The 25,964-nt window shown below is 44.6% G+C and overlaps 1 protein-coding gene across 5 annotated transcripts in view; it reads right to left on the bottom strand.

Annotated features, from left to right (window-relative positions):
- Nucleotides 1–1,120: 1,120 nt before the first annotated feature.
- The window catches only part of LOC146201477 (schlafen-like protein 2), a 38,609-nt gene continuing 13,765 nt past the window's right edge, over nucleotides 1,121–25,964 (bottom strand). For 4 of the 5 annotated variants that reach the window (XM_084587605.1, XM_084587604.1, XM_084587602.1 and 1 more), the window contains 4 exons: nucleotides 21,305–21,398; nucleotides 15,489–15,650; nucleotides 4,485–4,543; nucleotides 1,121–4,396 (listed from right to left, as the gene is read on the bottom strand). In XM_084587605.1, the coding sequence (XP_084443731.1) occupies nucleotides 4,372–4,396; nucleotides 4,485–4,543; nucleotides 15,489–15,650; nucleotides 21,305–21,398 (340 nt within the window). In that variant the 3' untranslated portion in view covers nucleotides 1,121–4,371. The remainder of the gene's footprint in view (nucleotides 4,397–4,484; nucleotides 4,544–15,488; nucleotides 15,651–21,304; nucleotides 21,399–25,964) is intronic. The other variant, XM_084587601.1, reaches the window with a different exon arrangement.

The raw sequence follows: 25,964 nt of genomic DNA on the forward strand, positions 1-25,964 counted from the left end.
CACACGTCTCCACTGCTTTCGCTTCTGGAAGCCACACCATGAGGCGATCCAAATTTTCCTGCCCCAAAGTATATTAAAAAGTAACAGGATGTAACACAAAAAGCTATGGGAAGAGCAGTGAATGTCTGCCACTGTTGCTCATGACAGTGGAGTGCACTGGCGACACAAGGCAAAGAGTCCGCTTAATGAATCAGTGGCAGCACAAATGTTTTTCTTTCCAGAAATAATGTTTTCATCACCACCACCAGGCAAGCAGAGAGCAGGAACATGTAGGAAGCGGGTGCGGCTTTTTGCTCTTTAGCCTGGCTGAGGTGCCAACGGGTTTCATATTCAACTTGTAGTGTTTGGGCCATGACAGTGCCGATTGCAGCTTCTTGGCATTTTACAACTTATTCTTATTTGTGTTCTGCATTGTCCATTCTAGTCTTGTAAAAACTGCTTGTAAAAAAAAATGGATAAAATGAAAAATTGTACTTTTTCTTGCTTCGCCATATCCAAGTTTTTGCACCCTGGCCATTTGTCAAGTTTTGTGTGATTACTGAAGTCTTCTCGTTGATAAGCTTCAGCTCATTAGAAAAATAAATATGTATTTGTGTTTGAACAGTATGCATTAACTGCGGGTAGGCTTAAAGGAAGCAAGAAAAAGTGCAAAACAATACCTTCTTGCATGAAGTGTTTGGAAAACTACTATCACTACATCAGAGAGGCTCCTTCTGCAGCATTTGAATGAAATTGCAGTTTTTAGCTCCTGTGAATAGTTATAACTGGCACTCCAACCACACACTTAACGCATATTAGATGCTTAATAGATTGCCATCCAGCCTACTATATCAGCATACTGGCTCATTTGTAGCAAATGCATATTTCATAAGTGCCCGATTTCTTTAGCAGCACTCAGTACTTAGTTTCAATGTAACTGTCAAGCAGAAATGCAACTCTCTGAGATCTGGTACTGACTGGCGATACCTCCGTGATGTTCCCTTTCTTCCACGAGGACCTAGTATAAGCTTTGCTGCATAAATTGTGGTGCTGACACTGCAGTGCCAAGAGACACCGTGGTGTCTGTCTATATTTTTGCCGTATGAAAATGGGCTCATGGAGGAAAATACACACATTTAGACAAATGGTAATGGGCGAGTTTATTAGGCGAATGTACGCATAACTTGTATAATGGCACTGCACTCTCCACGTAAGATCATACAAGTGGAGTTATTCTGCAACCCATGCACAGAACTGCCTGTAGTTAGGACGAATATGTGCTAATTCTCTTCCACTTGCAGCCCTCAGGCACCAGTAGTGATGCTCACCCTTTTGCAAGAAACACACTATATACAAATGGAACATAAGCACATTCTGATCATATGAATATGTATGCCTAATTTATTTTGCAAAAAACTAAATACGCTAAACCCTAAGCTAATCTGTTTTCAGCAAAAAAAAAGTGAAGTCTGAACAGGGCTACATAACAGAAACACTAAAAAAATGTGGGCACGGTTCATTTTACCAGCAGTGATCCTCTGAGATGAACTTAAATTAAGCATGAGTCATCCACTGAGAAAATGCTTCATTTAACTATTCAAAGAATATGATATACTGTAGATATGCAAACAAGTGGAAGTGGGCACAGTGCTTTGCAACTAAATGTAGTGTTAACTTACACTACGTTTTTTTACACTACACTAGTTGAAATGAAACAGCAGACGAGCAGTGGCACCAAAGGACATGAAGAGTATGCCACAGCACACCGTTCCCAACAGGTAGGCGTCTGATTGCTGGCAAAATGTGGGCAGTGTTATTAAACGAAGCATCCTGAAGCATGACTGTTAATGCCTCATGAGTACAAACGTTCATAAAATCTGAAGAATGAGAGTTAATGCAAACTCTTATAAAACCTCAGGAATGACATTCAACGCCTCAACAGTACAAACTCTAAAAAAAGCATAACTTTGAAAAATGCTTTGTTTAAAGATTCAAGGAATATTGTATACTGTAGAAAATGCACATTCGCAAACAACAGGAAGTTGGCATAGTGCTTTGGAACTAAACATAGTGCAAAGTAGTTGTTGCAATGAAACAGCAGACTAGCAGTGGCACCAAACGATATCAAGAGCATGCCACAGCACACCATTTCTGACTGATGGTGTCAGATTGCTGGCTTCAGTACAACACAAGTAAAAGACAGTAAAACCTAAAAAAATCTGAAGCATGACAGTTAATGCCTCACAAGTACAAACATTCATAAAACCTGAGGAATGACCGTTAATGCCTCTTAAGTACAAACTCTTATAAAACCTGAGGAATGACATTTAACACCTCATAAGTACAAACTCTAAAATAAATAGCAAGCATAATTGAGAAAATGCTTGGTTTAAATATTCAAAGACTATGATATACCGTAGAAAATGCACATTCGCAAACAACAGGAAGAGGGCACAGTGCTTTGCAACTCAACGTAGTGCAAAGTAGTTGCAATGAAACAGCAGACTAGCAGTGGCACCTAACGATATCAAGAGCATGCCACAGCACACCATTTCTGACTGATGGTGTCAGATTGCTGGCTTCAGTACAACACAAGTAAAAGACAGTACAATCTCAAAAAATCTGAAGCATGACAGTTAATGCCTCATAAGTACAAACGTTCATAAAACCTGAGGAATGACAGTTAATGCCTCTAAAGTACAAACTCTTATAAAACCTGAGGAATGACATTTAACACCTCATAAGTACAAACTCTAAAATAAATAGCAAGCATAATTGAGAAAATGCTTGGTTTAAATATTCAAAGACTATGATATACTGTAGAAAATGCACATTCGCAAACAACAGGAAGTGGGCACAGTGCTTTGCAACTAAATGTAGCGCAAAGTAGTTGTTGCAGTGAAACAGAAGACTAGCAGTGGCACCAAATGATAACAAGAGCATGCCACAGCAAGCCATTTCTGAGTGATGGTGTTAGATTGCTGGCTTCAGTACAACACAAGTAAAAGACAGTAAAATCTCAAAAAACCTGAATAGGGATGTGCGAATATTCGAAATTTTCGAATATCGAATCGAATATCATAATATTCGATTCGTTAAACGAATCAAATAGTGGAAATTGAAAATTATTCGAAACTGTTCGAATATCCGCAAATTTTCGAATAATTTTCGAATACTTTTCGAATAACTGGCAAGAATTAACTTCTCGGTTACCTCCGACCATTCTCGCGAAGGCAGCGTCAGCTCCGAGCAGGCACAGCTTGCTGCCGCAATAAACCTACGCGAGAAGCAGAGATCACCGTTTTAGGGAGCCTACATGCTTCAGCGTGGCCGCGACACGGTCCATTCGCATGGAAGCATTCTTAAAGATTGGACATATCACGAATCGCGGTGGCAACTTCTCGTAGTCGTGTCATAGTTCACACGTCTCTAATCTGCCAAGAAGTAACGCTACATGTTTATTCCCTGAAAATTTCATTCACTTTCATCATCAATAGTTGTGGTTAAGTTTATTATGCGAGTGGCGCATGACATGAGAGTTGCATGAATGTTGTCAGCTCATGCTCATACATCTCTCAACTATATATCTCAGGTCGCCTAGCGCCAGTTGTAATCGCCTAGCGCCAGCTAGAGGGGAGCACGCGAGCTAATTGAGAAAGAACGAAAGCAACGAAAGTCACTGAAAAGAAGAGGACGATGAGGAGATCGCGCGCTCGGCGATAACTAGTTCGAAGAGCCAACAGCAGGGGAAGCGCAACTCTATGGCTTCGGGTTACGCGGACGCAAGTCGGACGAAAGCGTCGCTGAGCCATTCGTAATCTCTGATATATTGTATCATGCAATCTAGTTCACTAAATAAACTCGTTGAAACGTAATTGTTGTAGATAAAAACAACCAGCAACTGACAATGTGCGTAGAGATTAATAGTTGCGCCTCCTAGAGGAGATTAGCGTTTTCCCGTCAGATCTATTACTCCACGAGTTATAGCGCTCTACCGCAGCGCTATAACAGCGCTATAACGAATAGTAGAGCTAGCGCTCTACTATTCGATTCGTATTCGATTCGCTGCTTTCACTATTCGATTCATATTCGATTTGCTTTTTAGCTACATTATTCATATTCGATTCGATAGCAAGAGTGCACTATTTGTATTCGATTCGGTTTGGAAAAAGTACTATTCGCACACCCCTAAACCTGAAGCATCCTGAAGCACGACAGTTAATGCCTCATGAGTACCAACTTTTATAAAACCTATGAATGACTTTTAACACCTCATAGGTACAAACTCTGAAATAAAGAAATGGAAGAATAACATTTAATGTCACATAATTACAAATTATTCATGATAAATGCTGAAAAGCAGTAATTCTGCATGAGCAGCCATATGATGATCTATGCTGCGGGTTTTTTCTTAAGCCTGGAATAAAAGTGCTCAAATTATTATGCTGGTAATCAACCTAAAGGCATCACAAAACGCTAGGAATCATCAACAAAGTAAAACTTACTGTGCATAATAATCCCAGACTTGTTGGCGTGTCATACTAACAATATCCGTAACACTGCACTGAAAAGATTGGAAGAGTGAAGCTTATAAAGGATACCAATAATTATATTTTACGCACTTTCAAGTGAGTCACTTCAAAAGAGAATGGAATGCAAACCCATGACCAAATGGTGGACTTGTGGTTGTCAGAAGTATGGAAAATTTAGGGGCTCAGTTAGAGGCTCAATAAATAAGCACATATTTTCTACTGCAGGGTCTCAAACTCTTATTGCTATATGGGACTCATTTGTCTGTTGGGAGCCAGGAGACAAAATAACAATATAGACAAGCATCATGTTTGTAAACAAAGGTGGCGCTGCGATCGGCAGCAACATGGGGTGTAGGCAGAAACGAAGCGTGCCCACACAGCGCCAAGCGACGCTGCCTTCGAAACCAGTTAGTGCATGCGAATATTCTGAAGCGTAAGCTTCGCTTGTGCATAGAAATGGTTTGGCTCATGCATGGAGAATAGTTCAGCACTTCTGGAGCCGATTACTCAGGGAATTACCGGGCGAAGAGCTGTATGGCTTCCTATTCGTCGTGGCTTAAACAGCGCGTGGCTACAGTGGCGACTGTAGCGACATTAAGCTAAATGAAAATGAGAATGCTCAATGTATATGAAAAACTAATAACCAGCGGCCTATTGCTATAATAGCGCATGCAAGGAGGTGAACGACTGAATGACTGAAAGTGCGTTTTTCATATATGACGACTCTTTTGTTGCTTCAAGCACCTTCAATCAAAAGAGAATTATTACCAGTAAATATAGTGAACTAGATATCATATTCCTAGCCCAGTGTGCCGGCAACGTAAGTCAGAATTTCACTGAATAAGAACTCAATCTTTTAGTTCTTTGTAACATATTTGCCTAGTGCACGCGCTGCGAACTTGTTTTGCTCCATAAAAAGACGTCCGACGTCTGTTTCCTCGTACAGACGTAGCCAAGGTCATTCACAGGTTAATATATACATGAAGGCTTGTAAGAATGCCCTCATTTTTTTCTTTTTGCTCTTTAGGAGAGGTGCATGAGCGCAAATGCAACGTTTTACGCAATCACTTGCAGTGAAATTTGCGCTATCTGCTAAGCTTTTTTAATATACTTAGAAACATTTTATTCAAAAATGCGTCATCATATTCTACTCATTTTGCACACCTCATAGTCGATTCCACTTTGAGACGTTAAACTCCATGTTATATATCATACCTAAATATCCTGCTTGATGACGCGTATGTGGATATTTAGTTCATTCGTCAAAATCTTAATGACCTTCAAAAAGAAAGTTTAATAATCTGAGAAAAAGCGCTGCATGACTTTGCCTGGATTCTAATGATGCTTACTCGCTTTCTAGGGCCTGATGTCACTCGTTGAAAGTCGCGAAAGTGATATCAGAGAAAAGCTGTTTCACAAGTTCATGTCTGCGAATTCGGCAATATCGTGCTGCAGTGACCGCTCAAAGTAACAGCAGTTACCTTCACAGCAGCTTTTGTGTCCTTTTCTGTACGAACATATGCATGGGTACAGCGTGAATGGAACTCGCAGCGTGGCTTCTTATTATGACTTGATATATTACATACAACAAAACGTGCACGAGCTGCAGGTGCTTGTTATTGCGCCATTTGTCGTGCGACCGAAAAGCAGTCATGACAATTAAGAACCGCAAACGGATTAATCAAGTGACAACTCAGAAGTGCAACGCACATTAGCCGCGAAGGCAATCCGTCGCCGAAGGGTCTACTTGTCGCGCTCAACGCCACTGCAAGAATATCGGTAGTTATGTTTGAAAACACGGCAAGCGCCGCGCATCCAGTGCAGATGGCACGGGCTTTTGCCTACACCCCGAAAGTCACTGCTGTCGCCAGCAACGCCACATCTCCACTGACGTCATGGGCTGACGCTTGTCTATAAACAAACAAGCAATAAAAATAAATCAATATATAATAATAAAATAAATTAAAAAAATGTCTCATTCCCATACCACAAAGTCTCATCCTTCATGAAAAAAAAATAATAATAATGGCTTGTGCTCAATTCTGCCAAGATGCCACTTTGGGCGGCTTGGAAATAGCTTATGACAGTATACAGCAGTTAATAGTAGAGTCACTTATCCTTGGAAGAAAAAAATGTAGTCTTTAAGATGATAGGGTGGGTTCTCCGGCGTTTCACTCTATAAGGCAGTTGATGTCCATTCGAAGTTCACAAGGATAAAGTGGCCAATGCCTCTTCATTTCCACACGCACTAAAAATTGTCTACCGAGTGTGCCAGGCGACACCTTTTAGCTGACTGCAGTTGGAAAATCAGTTTGATCATAAAAACCCAACTTGTGAAGCTGGCATGTGCATTCAAAACAAAGGCTGCAATTCTCAGAGCCGACAAGCCTTATCACACAGCTCGCGTGCCGCATGTTTGAGACCCTTGCTCTGCTGAAATGCTAACACAAAAGCACTGCAATGTCTGTGGCACGTGGGAACATCAATGCCACTGTGTTTAGCGCCGCAAGTTTTGATGCCACATGCTATTTGAAATGGATAGTGTTCAACTCATTCACCCATGCGTACTCTTGTTGCCATTCATTGCATAGAACAGCATATAACTTTGTCAGAAACTACCTCCAATTGACTAGCAAATTATTTATGACTCTGGGTCTGGCGACGCATCTTCAAGCACTCTTGTTGTGAAAATGGCGCTATTTTTATTATTACTTCTGACGCCCTTGGCTTTGTTGCTCACACATCGATTTGTAAATACTTTTTGGACTTCCCAACGTGGAAAGATTTTTTCCAAAATGGTTCTGGTGCAGTAGACTAGCATAGACGAACTCTAAGACTAAGACGACTAAGATGAATATGCTCAGCTATGATAAACAAACACAGTTCCCACCTAAACTATTTCAACCAATCAGCAGGTGCACTCCGCACTTCTGCGTCTTTTTATTCACTGGTGGCCAGAGGTAGGCAACCTCATGATGTTCCCCACCTCTGTTCAGTGCTATATTAGGGTTCCCAATATAAATGTAGCTCTAAGGATTTTCTTTATTCGCTACTGAAGGCTGCAGTTATGCAGCAGATTGATGGGCGTCCTATCCTGTTATGTTGCTGCAGCACCTAAGGCGACGAAATGGCTAGTTTGATTTGTGGGAAGCCTCATGAGGTTCAGTTGAAAACCCATGAAGTTGCTCATCTGGGTTGGTGGCAACAAATGAGACATGAAGCGTATGTGATGAGATCTGGTGATATGGGATCTTTGTGTGAACATGCTTTACCTTTCCAGAGTCCAAAATGAAGCTTCATAGCAAGGAAACTGCCCTACACTTTTGCACGAGGGTACAGGGAAGCTTTTTTGTAGGCTCGACTTCCTTGCAAAGAGGCACTTTATATTTTAATTCACAGACACTGCTACCATCATTTGCTCAAAATCTGTCCCTCTAGTGTTGTGTGATGCAGCTATCTTTCAGAAGGCACCTGCCCACTAGCTACCCACCTTTGCCCTTCACCCGTATCTGCCCACTAGAATCCTCCAACCACTACCAAACCCACCTTCACTGTCCAGAACAGGGGTTCTCAAACTTTGTCTCAAGGAACCCCAACGGTCACCAATACGTATCAGACAACTACCATCCCCCCTCCTCCTTGCCGTCACAATCAGGTGATGTTGGTTGTAATTGGACCCGTCCTGGCTTTGTCTGTACTTTATTTTTTATTTTTTTTAAGCATTTCTTCGCTTCGCTTTCTTGCTTTTGGCAGTCAGCTTTTATTAAATTCCTATATCTCACTCATATTTAGACCTTGAAATGTGAAACAAGAATGCAAAAAACTAGTCACAGGACAGCCTCACAGCATCTTGATGCAATACCTACTGCGAACAGTGCCTGTGCTGACGGTGCAAAACTGAGGAAGGAGATAAGATGAGAAAGGCTAATGCTCTAAATTGTCTTTAGTCAAAATAGGCACTGTGACTGGCCCACACGTAACAAGAAATGCTGGAGAGAGGTGGGGTGCAGTTCACTGCAAGCTGACGGAACCGACAAAAGCAGCTCGCAGAACCCCTGGGCTCCACGGCACCCAGTTCAAGAACCTGTTGTCTGGTAGGCCTCCAACCACCACCATCCAGCCACTTGCTACTTCAGAATGCCCTAGCTACCGCTTGCATCACGATGTCAGTGCACGTTCAGGTGGCCGAAATTTCTGGAGCCTTCCACTACGGCGTCTCTCATTGCCTGAGTCACTTTGGGACGTTAAACACCCACACCAAATCAAACCAAACCTGTGTTTTGAACTAAGTGTGAAGTAATGGATACGGCTAAAAAAAAAAAGACTGTTTGCACTGAAGGGCTAAACTAACCATTGTAACTGACAGCACTGATCCTTGTTTGAAACAACCAAAAACAAGCATGCAACGTTTTTCTTTCAATGAGTGCAGAGTAACACTGTGGAGCCTGTGATGTTCCCTGTGCATTGTTGCCTGTAAAAATTGCCCTGACTGAAGCCACAAAATGGGCAAATTGACGTTTTGGTTTGTACTGAAACAAAACTCTAGCAGGTTATGAAGTTTTTCACAACGAATCAGAAGACTCCACAGAACCTACTGTAAAAATTTTAGTAACATACATGAAGGTTAAAAAAAAAAGAAAAAAAGTCAATGCTATACTCGCAGACGGATTTCTGTGTCTACAGCAGAGGCTAGGCAGGAGAGGGGGGAAGACAGGCTTTTGTTCCCATCTGATGGCAGGTGGGCCCACCTCCCAACATGAACAATGCCCACTCCTATAACCCACTCGACAAGCATAAAGACCCTAAAATCCACATCTTTCATCATTATACTAGCTTCTCAGTGTTGTGTGGTGTTCCCGTGCTGTCGTGTTGGGAGGCCGGGAGAGGAGCCAAGCAACCACGCTGCTCCAGAACCAAACACAAAACTGATTTATTCCATTTACCCCTGGCCACTGGTCACCAACATCTCCCCCCCTCAGTCACAAGTTCAAGAGGTCCGGTGATACTACACAGCGGCCGCTACGGGTAAGCACAACACCATCACCAGGACGTGAAGAAGGTCCCACTGTAACAGGCGGCAAATCAGGTGCTGCTGCCTTTTGAGTTAGGGAGTGAGGCTAGAGAAGTGCAGGATCTGCTGCCCTCAGCACAAAAGAAACAAGGTGTCGACGATTCCGCTGCAGAATCGATCCTCGCTCTGTTTCGACAACAAAGGACCTTGGACGCTATGCCTTGCTCAGAACTGTAGCACGCATCTGGTTGGGTCAAACCCAGACCTGTTCACAGGACTGAAGTGATGGCAGATCCCTGACGCGATAATGTCGATTGAAGTCCTTTGCAGTCCTTTTCTTGTAAGAGTCATCTATGAGGCCTACCTCCTCCCTTTCGGCCCAGTGTGGATGAAGCTTTTCATCCGTCTTTGGGACTCGAGCTCTCAGTTGCCTTCCAATTAGAAGCTGAGCCGGGCTGAAGCCACTCACACCTGGTGTATTCCTATAGCTGAGAAGGGCCAAGTGAGGGTCTTTTGCCTTACGGAAGATGTCTTTCACAGTCCGGATCATTCGCTCTGCCTCTCCAATAGACTCTGGGTAATGGGGACTACTGGTGATGTGGTCGAAACCATAAGGAGCAGCGAATGCAGCAAATTCACGTGAGGAAAAGGGCGGACCGTTGTCTGACTTTACCTGTTGCGGTATCCCATGACGGGCGAACAGACATTTGAGTACCTCAATGACCACTGGAGCTGTTGTACTTTTTAGTGTCACCACTTCCGAGAACTGGGGGTAGCAGTCCACTACCATCAAGAAGGTTTGAGAGTTGTGGTGAAAGAGGTCCATGCCCAAAACTTCCCAGGGACGACCTAGGAGGTTTGTAGGAAGGAGTGGTTCTGCTGAATTCACTGAAGTAAGGGCGTACCATGGAGTTGGTTTATCAATGCGGCGAAAGACACCATCGATTTCGAGTTTTTCAAGTTCTTGCCGAACAATTCCACGCAGCAGAATTTGGCATCCGTCAAGGTGCACTAAGGAAGAATGGTACATCTTGTTTCAAGCAAATGGTGTACTCATCTCTCAGCGTGCTGAGGTCAAGGAACAGTTCAGCATAAAGCGTTGGCTTAGGAGTGCTGACAATACCCAAAAATTTAGCAACTTCAAGAGCTTGAATGGCTGGTAGACCCAGCAAAGGTACTGAAAGTGACTCAATGACATAAAGACTCTGGGAGCTGGTTTTCCCTTGCCAAGATAGATGTGCGAAATACGAACCCCGTACACGCAGAGGTTGGTCACGGGGCCCTGTCAAAATAGCGTCTACCTTGGCGAGCTCAGCCGGGACTCCGGGGAAGTCACTTGGAACTGCGGAAACCTCGACCACTGAGTCTACTTTGAACTAAGTTGTATAGTTGTCGACTGTGACATCCACACACTTGGCTTTAGTTGGCGACTCGAGAGCGTGCATTTGGATAGCATTGAGTTTGGGCTACCTTGACTTCCTGTAGCGGCAAACTTCAGCAAAATGACTTTCCTTACCGCAGCAGTTGCAGACAGAGCTCTTTGCCGGGCACTCTGAGTGTGCATGATACGTACAGCGGCAGAAGAAACAGACTGGAATGCCACGATAGCGTTCCGACTTCACGTCCGGTGAGCGCGTTCTGGCTTCGACCGGCCGTCGCGAAAACTTTTGAGTCGTAGCATCAATGTTGGCCATGCCTTGCGAGGTAGCCTGTGAGGGTGAGCGTTCCTCGTCCGCATCCTCACACTGAAGAGCTTGCGTCCAAGCTTCTTTGAGAGTTAGCTTCGGGGAGCAGCAAAGTTTATCGGAGAGACGCGTGTCGAGCAATCCAACGACAAACCTGTCGCGGACCAAGCGTTCTTCCACCGCCGGTGACGGGTAGTTGCAACGTTTGACTAACTTGAACAGTTCGGTGTAAAATGCGTCGACACTCTCACCAGGTTGTTGAAAGCGCTTGTGAAAGCGACTCATACAGTTCATTACAGGGAAGCACGAAGTGCTCAGAGAAGCGTTTGAAAACTGCGTCATAGGAGGCTAACATGGCAGCGTCGAGTGAAAAAGTGTTTAGCAGCGAGCAAGCTTCCGGGCCCATACAGAATAGAAGCGTATGTACTTGCATGTCTTGCGGAGCGTTCTGTAGTCCGGAGACAGCGGCATAGTCCTTGAAGTGAGACTTCCATGAAGACCAACTTGCAGGGTTGCAGAAGTCGAACGCGTCTGGCGGTTGCAGAGTGAGGCCTAGCCACTGGGCCTGCTGGGCGCTTTCCTTCGGGAGCATCTTTTTGCCATTGTCAGTCGTTGAGAGCTGCTTCAAGACGAGTTTTTCAGGCTGCTGTCACTTCTGACACCATGTTGTGTGGGCATTCCCGTGCTGTCGTGCCGGGAGAGAGAGCCAAGCAAGCATGCCGCTCCAGAACCAAACAAAAAACTGATTTATTCCAATCACCCCCGGCTGGGCTTCAGCCTAAAGGGCGCCACTGGTAAGTTCACAAGTGGCAACCACTACACTCAGAATCAGTCGGCTCCATTTATGATAGCTATCCATGTGTCAGCATCTTGTAGCACGTCCCGCTTTTCCCATATTTTGTGCCACACAGAATGTGTCCTGAATTTGCCAGTGCTTCATTGCTCTCCAGTAACTATTTTTCTAACTTAGAGCAATGTATGATGTGATAAAGGGTATTTCAATATTAACTTACGCAAACCCTAACTGCTGCAATCTGACTTGTCTGTGACACCTGTCGCATCCATCCAGTTATATTTCACACGTGCAAGGAGAGGAGTAACTATAGACATGCATGCACACTAACATTTCCTGCTAGGCTTTATAAAAATGTATACAGTCAAACCTCGACGTAACGAACCTTAATGTAATGAAATTCGCGATGTAACGCATTTTTTTTTCATTTCCCAATCACTTCCCCATTGAAAACCACGAATTTTTTTCCACAATTTAACGAAGTAATTTTGTACCGCACTTTCGATGTAACGACATCCTTGCACATCGCATGCATGTGCCAGGAGCGACTTTCATAATTGAATGAGAGATAAAAGTTTAGCCGAGACAAAATGCATTTTGTATTTGCCCTTTTACGCGCCAATTTTGCCGGCAGTCTGGGAATCTGCGAAAACATACAGCCGTGCCATCTGTCGGACGTATACAAAACCCGCGGCACGGAAGTTTCAAGATGCGTCATGCCATGACGCCACTGGCCAGTCGAAGACTCGGAACACTCGGAACGTGAAAGCGCAAACCAGAAATAAGCGTACATGAGGCCTGAGGAAGCTGACAAAGAGCGTCGCGTTGTTTAGCTCGATTGAGGCCTACGAACAGCAGCAGCATTTCTTCCGACTTGGCTCCGTTCATCAAGCAGTGAGTTTTGTGTCCAAGATGAGTGCCCCTCGCAAGAGAAAAGTTTTGTCTATGGACATGAAAGCCAAGATCATCACTGAAGTAATGAACGACGAAAAGGAGAAGACTGTTGCCGAAAGGTATGGACTTTCGCAGAGTTCACTGTCTATGATTCTTAAATTGAAAGACGGCATTATGACTGCCGTTAGTGCGGGTGGCTCGGGCCTGCAGCGGAAAAGATTGAAGGAGCAAGCTACGTCGACATAGAAAAGGCCCTCTTCACGTGGTTCTTGGATATGCATGCCAAAAACATGCCGTTGAGCGGGGCCATTCTACAACAGAAGGCCCTGAACTTTGCTTACATTCTTGGGTGCGACGATTTCAAAGCAAGCAGCGGGTGGCTCCAATGATTTAAGGAGAGGCACAACATTGTTGGAAAGGTGGCCAGCGGCGAGTCGGCCGAGGCGAACGAGATTGGAGCATCTGACTGGCTGTGTGATCGTGTCCCGGGCATTTTGGCACGTTTCGACGTCGCCGTCATTTACAATGCCGACAAAACAGCATTTTTCTATCGGCTGTTGCCAAAGAAAACATTGGCGCTGCGAAATGAAAAATGCCATGGTGGCAAGCACAGTAAGCAGCGTTTAACTGTTCTTTTCTGTGCCAACATGAATGGCAGCGATAAACGCGTGCCATTCGTAATTGGAACAAGTGAGAAGCCGTGCTGCTTTAGCGGCAAAAAAACAATGCCAGTGAAATACACGTCAAACACGAAGGCATGGATGACGCGGGATTTCTTCACAAAATGGCTGAAGGACTTGGATGCTGAAATGTGCAAGCAGGAAAGAAGCATCTGCCTACTTGTGGACAACTGCTCCGAGCATCATGTTCAAGACTGTGCGCTCACCAACGTCGAGCTCGAATATTTTCCCGCAAATTGCACCTCCCTGATACAACCACTGGACCAGGGTATTATTAACAGCGTGAAGTGTTTGTACCACAAGCAAGTGTTTGAAAGGCTGCTGCTGAACATTGAGCTCAAAATAGAGACCAAAATCGGCGTATTCATAGCCTTGGAGATGCTATCGCGGTCATGGGAGTCGACGAGCAGCGAGATTATAGCAAACTGCTTCAAAAAGGCGGGCTTCAAGGATAGCATGCACTCAAACCAAGAACTGGGTTGCGAAGCTAATGACGACGACCACGAAAGCATGACATCCACATCCAGCACAGACGTTGGTGACTTGTGGCAGCTGCTCTGCGATCAGGGTGGTGCTTCCAGCGACGTGACGCTTGAAGACTTTGTTTTCAGCGACGCTTGTGCTCTTACAACCGAAGAGCTGGATGATACAGCTATAATTCAAAGTGTCATCGACACGGGAATGGAGCGATGTTCTGCGTGCGCACGCGGGCGCGCATTCCCATGAGTAGGCCTTGATAGCCCTGTCTACATACGAGCGCCTTATAACGCCGACGCTTATTAAAAAGCATCAGTTGAAGTTGACGGAGTTCTTTGCTGCCACATGAACTGGATCGACTGCACGTACTCCACAAAGTTCCAATAAACATTTTTTGCATTCATGAAACAATCTCGTAATTCCATGAATAACACGACCATTGAGTTAATAAACCGAATTTTCTTGCAGCTTCCGTTTTTTTTTTTTTTGTGTGTGCGATGTCCTCGTAAAAAAAAAAAAAAAAAAAAAAAAAGTCCAGTGTTGACAAACTGATAGAGCTAGTGTGAAAGTACCGTTAAAACGGGCGAGCGGCGAAAGAAAAAGAAAATAAAAACGTGCCCTGGTCGCATACAGCGAATAAAATAAAGTGCAGAGCAAGAAAAGCGACGTAATTAAGCACTGATAGAAACTGTTCACTTAACCGTCACAAGTGTTCGCCAAGCGCTTCGTCACGAGCGCAATCCTACAGTCGGCAAGAACGAGCCGCGCCGGCGTGAGCGATGCGAACATATTTTTCTTTATTTTTTCCCCATTGATGCGTCCTCGCCTGCAAATGTTTAATGATGATGATGATACCAGTGACGACATCTTGTAGTGGCTTTGAGTACTAGGCGCTGTGCTCATTCTTTGCTATGCGCACACGGAGAAAAACGGTGCCGTCGCGAGTGTTCGCTATCACTTATTATGCTCCTAATATAGAAAAAAAAACATCCGGTGCCCTTGTTACCGCTACTATTACTAGATTTTCTTGCCTATTTCCTCAATAAGTGTTTTACAAGTTCCCATCAACTAGCAGTGCTCCACAAACCAATTATACTTTATTTTGACAGCTGAAACATGGGAACCTCGACGTAACGAAATTTTCGGCTGCAAGTAAGACTTCGTTATATCAAGGTTCAACTGTACTTGGGCAGGCTTAGCAATAGTATTAAGTATGCAAGATAGAAATTTTTCATTTCCCTGGATTCCAAACAGTCCTTTGTTTACTCGGCTCAGCTGTCATCATAACAGGACATGTGCCAGTCAGCAACATGAACCTAACATTCATTGCTCAGGCCCTGTTTAGTGTCTACAGCTTGTACGCAACACACACAAGACAGCGAGCGTAGTATCACACTTGGCTGCTCACTGCCTTGGGGAGCAAAACACAATACCCACCATCTGGTTGCTTGCCTGGCGTCGCATGAAGCATAAGCCCTCCTCGTTCTCGTACAGAGGATTCAGGCCCATCTTAGTGAAGTTCAGTTCCTTGTTCCTGGGATCTGTGCTGTCCCAGGGAAACAGCTCTATCTCTACCACATAGTGTGGCACTGGTTTTCCCTGTTTAATTCGGAGGAAAATAAAAAAGAATGATATCCAGAAGGTGCATGGGAAACACGACAAATATACATGAAGGAGAACTTAGCTCAATGGTAAATTTGAGTACAAGTGCACTGTACAGTTGGATGCAGCTCAATCATGAAAGGCAAAATATCCTGAAAGGAGGCCTTCCCACCAATGGCATCAATCTACAGTCATGGCATGATGGTCAACCACCTTACGCCTATCACAGCCACTAGCAGCTGCACCCTCGGAGGTGAAAGGCAGCTGACTGGAGCACCATGACAACAGGCTGACTTAACTGGCTGAACAACCTTTCAGGAGCAGCTGCCTCGTCATTTTTAACTTGTTTCAAGCTATAGCAGCAATGCAAAAGCCAAAATGAAGAACGCTATTAGCATAAGGACAAGAAAGTATAACCCAACCGTTGTCAAGTGCCCTGTTAGCTGTACACATCCTCTGACTTCCAGGTTTGGTTTTCTCTAAATTTGAGCGAGAAAATTAGTAACTATCTGCAGAATCTCAGCACTTTACTGCCTAGCCATTCACTTTTTTTTTTTACTAATTACAAGTTACCTTCGCTATTAGAAAGAATTAGCAAAGAGCATTCACTTTGCTGCGAGAAGAACATTTTATTTGCTCAGAAAAACTGTCACATTCTCATTTACTGCATTCACAATTTCTTTATCAGAGCTTAGTCTGCCGGACCTGTACACATTCTGTGAAAATACTCTTCCAACATCACAGTTGTAACTTTTTATTTGCTAGACTATATAACCGTACTGGCTACCGAAGGGCAGGGATTCAAGCAGTGATGCCCACAAGATACTTTCAGCGCCTGCATTCTAGTGCTAACAAAACAAATTTTGGCATCATCCTAAATCGAATTCATGCTTTAAGTAATAAGAACTAAAAGGATATTTGGTAGCAAAGAATAAACTGAAAAGTACGCTGAAATGGTTTAGGATAGCGTCAGCTCTTTTCACATGTTTCCGGATAGGAATAAAATTGAACCCAGTTTTTACGGAACTCCTTTGGGGCATGAATATTGGGAAAAAATCAAGTATTACCAGAAAATTAAATGTACCATACACAATGCATGCCTCTTAGCACCTAGATTGCACCAAGTCCATTTGAATACACTTTTAAAGGCAACGGGTCAAGATGGTTAACAGGTACCAAAAACGTAAGCAAGATGTTTGTACAGCTTGTTTTGACATTTTACCATGAGTGTTTATACCTGACATGTGGTGGCAGTTGAAAAAAGAGAAAAGGGGCAGTTCCAGCCACAAGAAGGTCTGCATTCAAGTTGGGCAGCTGAACAGTGGTCAGCAACTGAGAGACAGAGAAACAAAGATGAAGTAGAGAAAGAAAGGACAGACACTATATACAGAAAACGCATACACCCAAGCTTACATGCAAGTGGACAACTGCCCAAATTCAAGCGTCTTACCATTGCCCAGTACACAAGAGTTCACAGCAAAATTTTATACAGACTTCATGTCGCACGCAGATAATCCCTCATGCCTTTTAGCCAGTACATACTTCGATCACGCCCTCTAGATACTAACGCCTCTACATCTAAACATGGCACTCAAAGCAGTTTTACTGAAAAATTTTGACTCTATAAAGAGCTTGCAGTTTACCATGCACAATAAGCAAGTACAGGCATCCCAGGCACTTAGCCAAGCTCTCAAAGGCTCCCTCACCAGGTTCCAACATTATAGGTACATCAGCATAAGTGGTTATGACTGCCTTCCTTATATATCAAGGCCATGCATACCATGAAAAACTTCCTTTCTGCCTAAACAATCCCATCACCACTGCCCTCTTTTATTCTTGATGTTGGCATATTTAGAAGCTCGTTTGACATAAGTAGGCTGATGAAATCAAGTTGTCTTATGTGGCTCGCAGATGGGATAGGGTTTGTTTGAGATTGATTGTTTAGTTAACTGACTGAAAAGCCTTTATTCTGAGGGAAAGATACAAGGCCACTGTAGGGGAAATGACGCTAGTCATATCTGGAGGTCCGAGTTGGTGTACTGTTCATTTTGCTATGGCTGGACCCAATCAGAAGGGCTTTAGACAACACCCCTACAACGCCCTGATCAGGCCGCTTTGGCTCCCATATGTAGCAAACAGGAGCTATGTGTTGGTATTCGCGACCAGTGTGATACGGTAATCTCAGTGTTGGAGGAACTGCATGACCATTCTCCCAGTTTCAAATGCAGTACACTGCTACAGTAAACGGTTAAGGTCTACGCGGTAGTGAAGATAACAGTGCAGACACGTTACCACGGTGATATCGGGCCATCGCTATTTTGCCAGACTACATGGGGTATATGCCAAGTCAGCATAACCCTTATTGATAAAGACCTCTTGGGGCCGTGTCAGGCAGGTCTTGCACAAAAAGAGGTCTAGTGGAGTAATTTCTTTCTGCCGGACTGACTCAAAGTATGCAGAGATGCATGGGCAAAGTGCATGGTGGCTACTGAAGAGGTTATGTAGCTTAGGACCTCCTACGGATTTGCCCTGAGAGATGAGGGTAATGAAAAATTGATTTTCTCACCTGCGCTAGTAACAGCGGCATGTGCCGTTACATTGCCTCTGATAAAATATTTTATTTAAGGCTTTTTTAGCTGCACATGGAATGTGCGCTTTCCAGCCAAGGTAAGAAGAAACTGATACACCTAGATACTCTGCGACTTCTTGAAGAACAGTTCTGTTAAAACCGCATGGAAATGGAGATGTGGTTTTTTGTTGTGTTTATCGTCATTGGACAACTGGTACACCATTGCACTGCATTATAAAAATTGCCAAGTTTTACAATTCTCATATTTTTTTGGAGCATGATAAGGTATGCAGCCGTCTGCCAAGAGGGAAAAGATGATGTTGATAAGCTTTGCAATACCCTCTATGTACAGTCGCCGACCGTTTTTTCGGACTTGAAGGGACCCGAAAAATGGTCCGAATAATCGAACAGTCCGAAAAATCCATGAAGCACAAAAAATCACTTTATTCAGAGGAAATCGGCTTAAAGAAGTCGCAGATTTTACCTTGCGGCAAATTTCTTTTGCTGGCGACGATTTGCGCTTGTACCGCCGAACGCAATCACAAAACGGCCAAAGGATTGACGGCGCGCCACTCGGTTGACGCGGTCGGAGAAACTCGTGTGACAATACGGCGGACGTATGAGACAAAGCACAAAGAGATAGCTGCCCGCGTCAGCGTTGGCGACAAAAGCAGGTTGACGGCGATGACAATCCGACTGCCACCTCGAAGTGGCAGAGATTGCAGGGGCCTCTCCTGGCAAAAATGGGGCACCGAAACCATGTCAAGCCAATCCAACTGCAGAGCCAATCCACCTCAATCCAAGATGGCGCTTGTTGCGCCGGCGAAAAGCCGATAAGATGGCAGATTTTGGCCTGCAGGGGACTGAAATTAGTCCGAAAAATCGAACTTTCGGACTTTTAAAGTCCGAAATATCCGTCGCGAATATGTATGCGCTTCTATGGGGTGACTGACGGTGCCTCACTGAAGTCCGAAATATCCTACAAGTCCGAATTATTGGAGTCCGAATTACCCGTCGGCTACTGTATTATGAACAGCAGCTCTATTTCATTCAGCAAGTAAATGATGATGATTTGATGCGTTTGCTTATCTCAAAGCATTATGAAGCATGGTCTAAAGCCTCGGAGCTTACGTTACACAACGCAATTTAAGTTTGGTTTACAACTAATCAATTTTTTCACAAAGTCATGCTGATCCAAGTTAGTAATCTTTTAGTATATATGAATAAAAATGCCTTGCTTTTACTAGATGCTAGCCAACAAAAGTTCATTTTCATTATTGTCAATTATAAAAACAAAAACAAAAAACAAACAAGGGATACAAAGAAAGTCTATTTCTAATGGTTAGTGATCTGAAGCAGCCTTTTGTGCTACCAAAGAATTTTCATCCACCATGGGAAACCATATGCGAGTATGCTATGACCCTCCTGCACCTTATAATCAGCAGTGCAAAATATGGCAGCATCCACTAAAAAGTCACTGTCTCAAGCGCTTAGCCTATTAATGACATCAGGTAGTTCAGTTTCAGAAATGAGTAGAAGGAAGGGAAAGAGTCTGGTGGCTTGGTTTCAGGAGAAAATTTATGCAGACCTCATTTCTTACACAGACCTTATTGTTAATGTAGAAATGCTCCCTCCTAGCACTTCCTTGTCTTAATACACAGCTCTGTGAGGGCACAAAATTTGAAGTGCACTGCCACCAGTTGAAATCCACAAGAGGTGCAGCTGTTCTTTACTAGCAGTTGACTATACCGAGATGTTCACAAGCATCCATGCGAACAAGAATGAAAAATGAACTAAAACAGCTTACAAAACTACTCCTTTAAACTAAGACGAGCATGCATGACCCGAAAATAAAAACAAATATACCGTATACACGCGTGTAATGGCCGCACGCATGTAATGGCCGCACCCCGAACTTTAGAAAGAAAATTGTGAAAAAAAAACTTTTAAAAAATTTCCCCGAGTAAAAGCCGCACTATGAGTTTCAGGAAGTTGGGCAGTGCCGTCTACTGTGGGTGCACGAAATACAGAACGTTTTGTGGTCACTGCCGCCAGGTGGGGCCCAAAAATCAAGTGAAAGCCAAAATGAAGCGTAAGGTTAGAAGTAGAATTGCCAATAAGAATTAAGAACAAAATATTTAAGGAAAAAAAAAGTCAAGCATGGGGGCAGCGGCCACCACCTCCGTTACAAAGGGGGTGCTCCATGCCGCAGCGATGCCCGCCCGTTACAAAGGGTGCGGCCAGAATTCCAATCCAATCCAATCCAAGTCTGTTCGCTCCTCCGTTTTACAGCCATTTCCTCGATCGCCCGAAGCATATCACATGCGATCTCGCAATCGGAACGCATCACTGCCCTGATTTGTTCTGCGCTCGTGAGCTGAAGATTCTTTTTCCGCGATGGGAAAATACCTTAGTTATACCGCTCACTTTAAGCTGAAAGTGATTCACTACGCGAAAGAAGAAGGAAAAAGAGCGGCTGCGTACAGTGAGTGGATGGCAACGGCCCTCTACCAGAAGACTCCAACCGGCCGACTGAAACGGGCATCGCTTGTGGCCGTTTGCCACTGGATACTTGAAGCGTGGGCCACGGTTTTGTTCGAGACTGTGGAAAAAAGTTTCAAGGTGACAGGGATATCAAACAGGCTGGACGGTACGGAGGATGACCTCATCTGGGACAAGGACGAGCCTGAAGTCTTGATGAGTTTGGAGGAGGAGGAGGAGGAGGACGACGAGGAGTGACGTTTTGGACATGGGACGAGCCTGAAATCCCGACGAGTTTAGCGGAGGAGGACGAGGAGTTTTTTGACAATAATAATGGCAGGTACCACTGCAAATAATTTTTTTCGCTGTCTTTTTTCTCATGTAATCGCCGCACATCCTGATTTTCACCCCAATCTCGGAAAAAAAAGTGCGGCCATTACACGCGTGTATACGGCATATATATTTTATTACAACAGATATTTCATTAGGATGAGATTTACTGCATTAAGTGCAAGTGTAGAGCATACAGACATATGAAAGTTTTGTGAGAGAAGACTACGCGCAGAAAGATTACATGCTAAGTTCCAAGATCATGACTTACTGTGCGAAAGCAAGCATTGCATTCAATTTCACACCAGCACAGCTTTGTGGGCCGCATGTCATGGGACTTCAGGGAGTATCTCTCTGTTTTATAGCTGCAAAGAGACATGTTGCGCTCTTTCTGTAACACAGCAACACAACCACAAAAACAATCATTTATTTTGATATGCAAGCTTGTAGGCCTTAGCTCACTTTAGCAATTTGCAGCTGCAATGCTGTATTGCACTGAACTGATATATTGCTAAGCTCAAATAATAATTCTTGTCTCTCAAAGATTATAATTTGCCGGGTGTGAAGGGGATGTGCTTGCATGCCCTCCTACTACCACAAAACTTCACCGAAAGTCGGGCTCTGAATAACAATCGAAACATATATGCTATGACTGGCTGGACACCTGGGCTTCACCACGGGAAAAATGCTGAACTACGGTGCTGCAAATTACCTTTGGTAAACCTTTGTGGTAGTAGGAGGGCGTTACTACTATTCTTCGATGCTAACTGAACCTTGTTATTAGATATGATACGCTCACTGTGACAGGAAGGAATCATGCAAAATGACGGGTGTGCGAAGATGAGCCCTTTTTGCTGGACGCTGATGAAGAACAAGCAGTCTGTGGAATTGTGATCACGCAGATCATCGTGCTGGTTTGATCATTGTACGCTTCCTTGCCGACCTCGACATATAGATTAAACTCTTAGACTCCGTGGCATCTTCGATCGACGTCAGTGACATGCTTGCCGAACAATGGAAGGATCCACGGATTGCCTCTCTTATTGACTACCTTTCAAACCAATCAGCGATTACCCCTTTACGCGCCCTTCGCCGCCAAGCTTCCCACTATGAGATTCGGGATAACCTCCTTTATCGGCGCAACTACAACTCAAGTGGATGGAAATGGCTCCTCGTGATTCCACGCCATTTAAAAACTCAAATATGTACAGCTTTTTATGCCGATCCACAGTGTGGATACGCCGGAGTTTTCAAGACGTACACACGAATCCATCTTCGTTACTATTGGCGCGGAATGTACAACTCGGTTCTTGGGTACGTTCGATCGTGCCTGATGTGCCAACGCCGCAAACCTGCCTCTCCCTGTTCGGCTGGTGAGTTACAGCCTCTCACATGCCCGCTTAGACACTTCGACCTCATTGCAATTGACATATATGGCCCTCTTCCATACACACCCGATGGCAATCGCTGGGTCATTGTCGCCGTCGACCACCCGACGCGATATGCCGAAATCGCCGCGCTCCCAGTTGCAACAGCCCGAGATGTGGCCGGTTTCTTATTGAAGAACTTCATTCTCCGTCACGGTGCTCGTCGTGAATTGCTCAGCGACAGAGGCCGTGCTTTCTTACCCGAAATCGCTCAAGCCCTGCTCAATCAGTACAAAATCATTCACTGGACTTGCACCGCTTACCACCTGCAAACAAACAGCCTTGTTGAATGATTTAATCGCACCCACGGCGACATGCTCGCGAAGTACGTCGTATCCAACCACACGAACTGGGACATTGTCCTTCATTATATCACCTATGCGTTATTGCATTTGGGGCAGTATCGTACCGCTGCCACCAGTTATTACATGCGGCGCGCGGCCCCTCAATAGCGTTGGCCTGGCGGCTCCGTGGCTCGGCGGACGGCATCAACGGTCCCAGCAAAGATGAGGCGTCTTCTAACGAAACAACCTTTACTACAACATCATGACGGAACGGGCAGAGAAGCTGACCCGGAGAGAATACAGACACTCTCACACAGCTGGTGTCTAGCGTCGTGTCAACGGCGCGTCAAAGTAGTCTCTGTCGCAGCGGAGACTGCCGCTGCTTTTTATAGGCATGCCAGTTCACAGGGAAAGGGAAAGCCCTCACAGGGAAGGGAGAGCCCAAAAAGTCTGGGCAAGACGGGATGACTCAATCGCAGGTGGTCCGACCGCATCTCCTCCACCTCCTGCAGACGGGCGAGGGCGACGCACTCTCCCTCGAGCTCTGGGCTTGGCCGGCGTTTGCACACACATGCACGCACACACGTTTGGCGCGTGGCAGGATCACGTCGAGACTTGCCCGCGGGAGGAAGCGTTGGGCGGCCGATGAACGGCGCCGAAATGGCCGATCGCTCGCGGTTCTGCCTGTTGCTATGCGGTGGCCGTGTCAGCTGTCCCACTTGTCGGTGGCAAAACGTAACAGCGTACAACACTGCTACGCAATCTAGCACGGGTTGTCTCCGTTCTTTTTGCTTTACGGTCGGCTTCCATCTGCTCCCCTTGATACTGTCCTCCCCTACAACCCTAATCAATCAGAATGCACTACAGTGACAGAAGCTGCCAAGTATGCCGAAGAATGCCGCCAGACTGCCCGCACGTTTACGACCGACTGTCAGTGGCGCCAAAAATATTGCCATGACACCGATCAGAAGAATACACCACACATTCAGCCCGGCTCACTTGTATGGCTATGGGTTGCATCCGGCAGACCTGGCCTCTCAACAAAACTAATCTCCAAGTATCATGGACCCTACCGTGTCGTCGAGCACACTTCACCATTCCGATTTGCGATGCCGTGGCCGCGAGACTGTATATGTGCAGCGTCTTAAGCCGTTCTACGATCCAATTGTACCTTCGTCCCCTTAAGTCGCCAGGATGGCTCCTTTTTCTCTGGGGGGCATTGTGAAGAAGAACATGAGCCATTTTTGCTGGACGCTGATGAAAAGGAAGCAGTCTGTGGAATTGTGATCGCGCAGATCATCGTGCTGGTTTGATCATCGTGCGCTTCCTTGCCTACTTCGACGCCGTCCTCGACGTATAGATTAAACCTTCTCTTACACAGGCATTGAAGGCAAGGTGCAATCTTGCAGCGAGCATGACTAAGCTCTTGGTTGCATACGGCGTTGCTGTATTTGGCTCAGACGTCCACCAGTTCATGATCTAACAAGTGGGCTTGTTTACACGTTGAAAATGTTTCAAGACCTCCGCCGCTACCATCCTTGGCAGACGCGGGGAAGAAGCGGAGGAATCCGTGATAGCAATTGCAATCACCAATACCGAACTGTGGAATTATTTTCAGCAACTTAAAAACGGCCGTGCGTAACTTTGGAAAAGGCAAAATTCATGAAATGGCGTATAGAATCCTACAAAAATCCCATTTCTCTCCCCGCCAGATTAAAATTATCTGAGTCCCTGCGCACTCGTCCCACCCGGGGAACGAAGCGGCCCACAATATAGCCCGAGGATTCGTCAACCGGGCAGTGGACCAGCCTGCGAGGGGTAAAGGAACGCATGATAATGTACCAAGAAAGCACCATGCATTACAGGAATAGCAGACTAGAATACCCACTCCCGGATAAATCTCTCAGTAAAATCCAGCAAGTGACGTGGAGGCAGCTCCAATCGGATACCTCTCCTAACCATTTTAAACTATCACTGATTAACCCAGGGCTGTACACCCCTGAATGCACGCTTCGCGATGCCAAAAAGGCCGACTTAGCTCACATCCTACACATGTGCCCTGAGCTCCAACCTAAAGCCGAATGGCTATTATCTAACCCACTACAATAGGAGGCTGCGGTGACCAGCTCCGAATCTGCGGTACAACTGCGGGCGGTGAGCTGGGCTTGGGGAGTCGCCGAAAGACACGGTCTGACGGCCACATCATGAAGCCAGCGAAAAGAAGCCCATTGATCGTCTGACGAATGTTTTTCTTTTTTTTTTTTTTTTTTACGGAAATAAAGTTTTCACCACCACCAAGACCTTTTTGCACAGTCGTAACTGAAGTATTGATTGATTGACTGACTGAATGAACGTCCTTTATTGAATAGAAAGCCTCATGGTCATGAAGTATTAAGTTTTTTTTTGTTTTTTTTTTTTTGTTTTTTTTTTGTTTTTTTTTTTTTTTTTTTTCTGTTTTAGATTGCATGCATTTAGCAGGGCAATTTTTAACATAGCACAAACAAGGAAAAGCGACCAGAGCTTCTGGCCTTTTTGAGTTATTTTATGATCAAAGATTTTAAAGTTGCTTTTGTGACTCAGGTGTCTGCAGTGCCTGTTCCATAAGTTTGATTTTGCTAAAGCTTAATGGCAAAGATGACTGCACATTTCCAAAAGTCTGTTCATTGGACATGCTTAGATTATCTGCTACCCTTGGCCTTCACTGTTACTTTTCGGTGTGGTGCTTGTTAATATTTTATGCTAATACGTTTGTTTTCGGTAATATCAAAAATTTTCTTTTACATATTTTAAATGGGCCTTTCTGGAAGCAGGCCTTTCGGAACACCCTAATGGAGTCGAGAGATGACCAACCACTTTATGCAACTACGTGCAAAACTGGGTTATTTATTATATATATATATATATATATATATATATATATATATATATATTTTTTATTTTATTTTTTTTTTATTTTTTTTTATTTTTCATTTGATCTAGCAAGTGTGTTTATACAGGAGAAAAGTTGACCTTTCCCAAGGCACGCCCTGAGCATGTGCATTTCCTACTACTCCAGGTAATGTTAAATTGCAGTGCTTAACCAAATGGCACGTACAGTCATGCACAAAAGTGGAGATATACTATGCAACCGCTACCTGCTGTTCTCTGTATTGTTAAAAAAAAAAAAAAGGCATGCCTGACGAAAGTTCTTGGGCAAGCAGGAAAGCAAATCAAAGAGGGT

Source organism: Amblyomma maculatum, chromosome 1, assembly GCF_055883805.1.
Source record: "Amblyomma maculatum isolate TAMU_Amacu chromosome 1, ASM5588380v1, whole genome shotgun sequence".
Classification (NCBI taxonomy): domain Eukaryota; kingdom Metazoa; phylum Arthropoda; class Arachnida; order Ixodida; family Ixodidae; genus Amblyomma; species Amblyomma maculatum.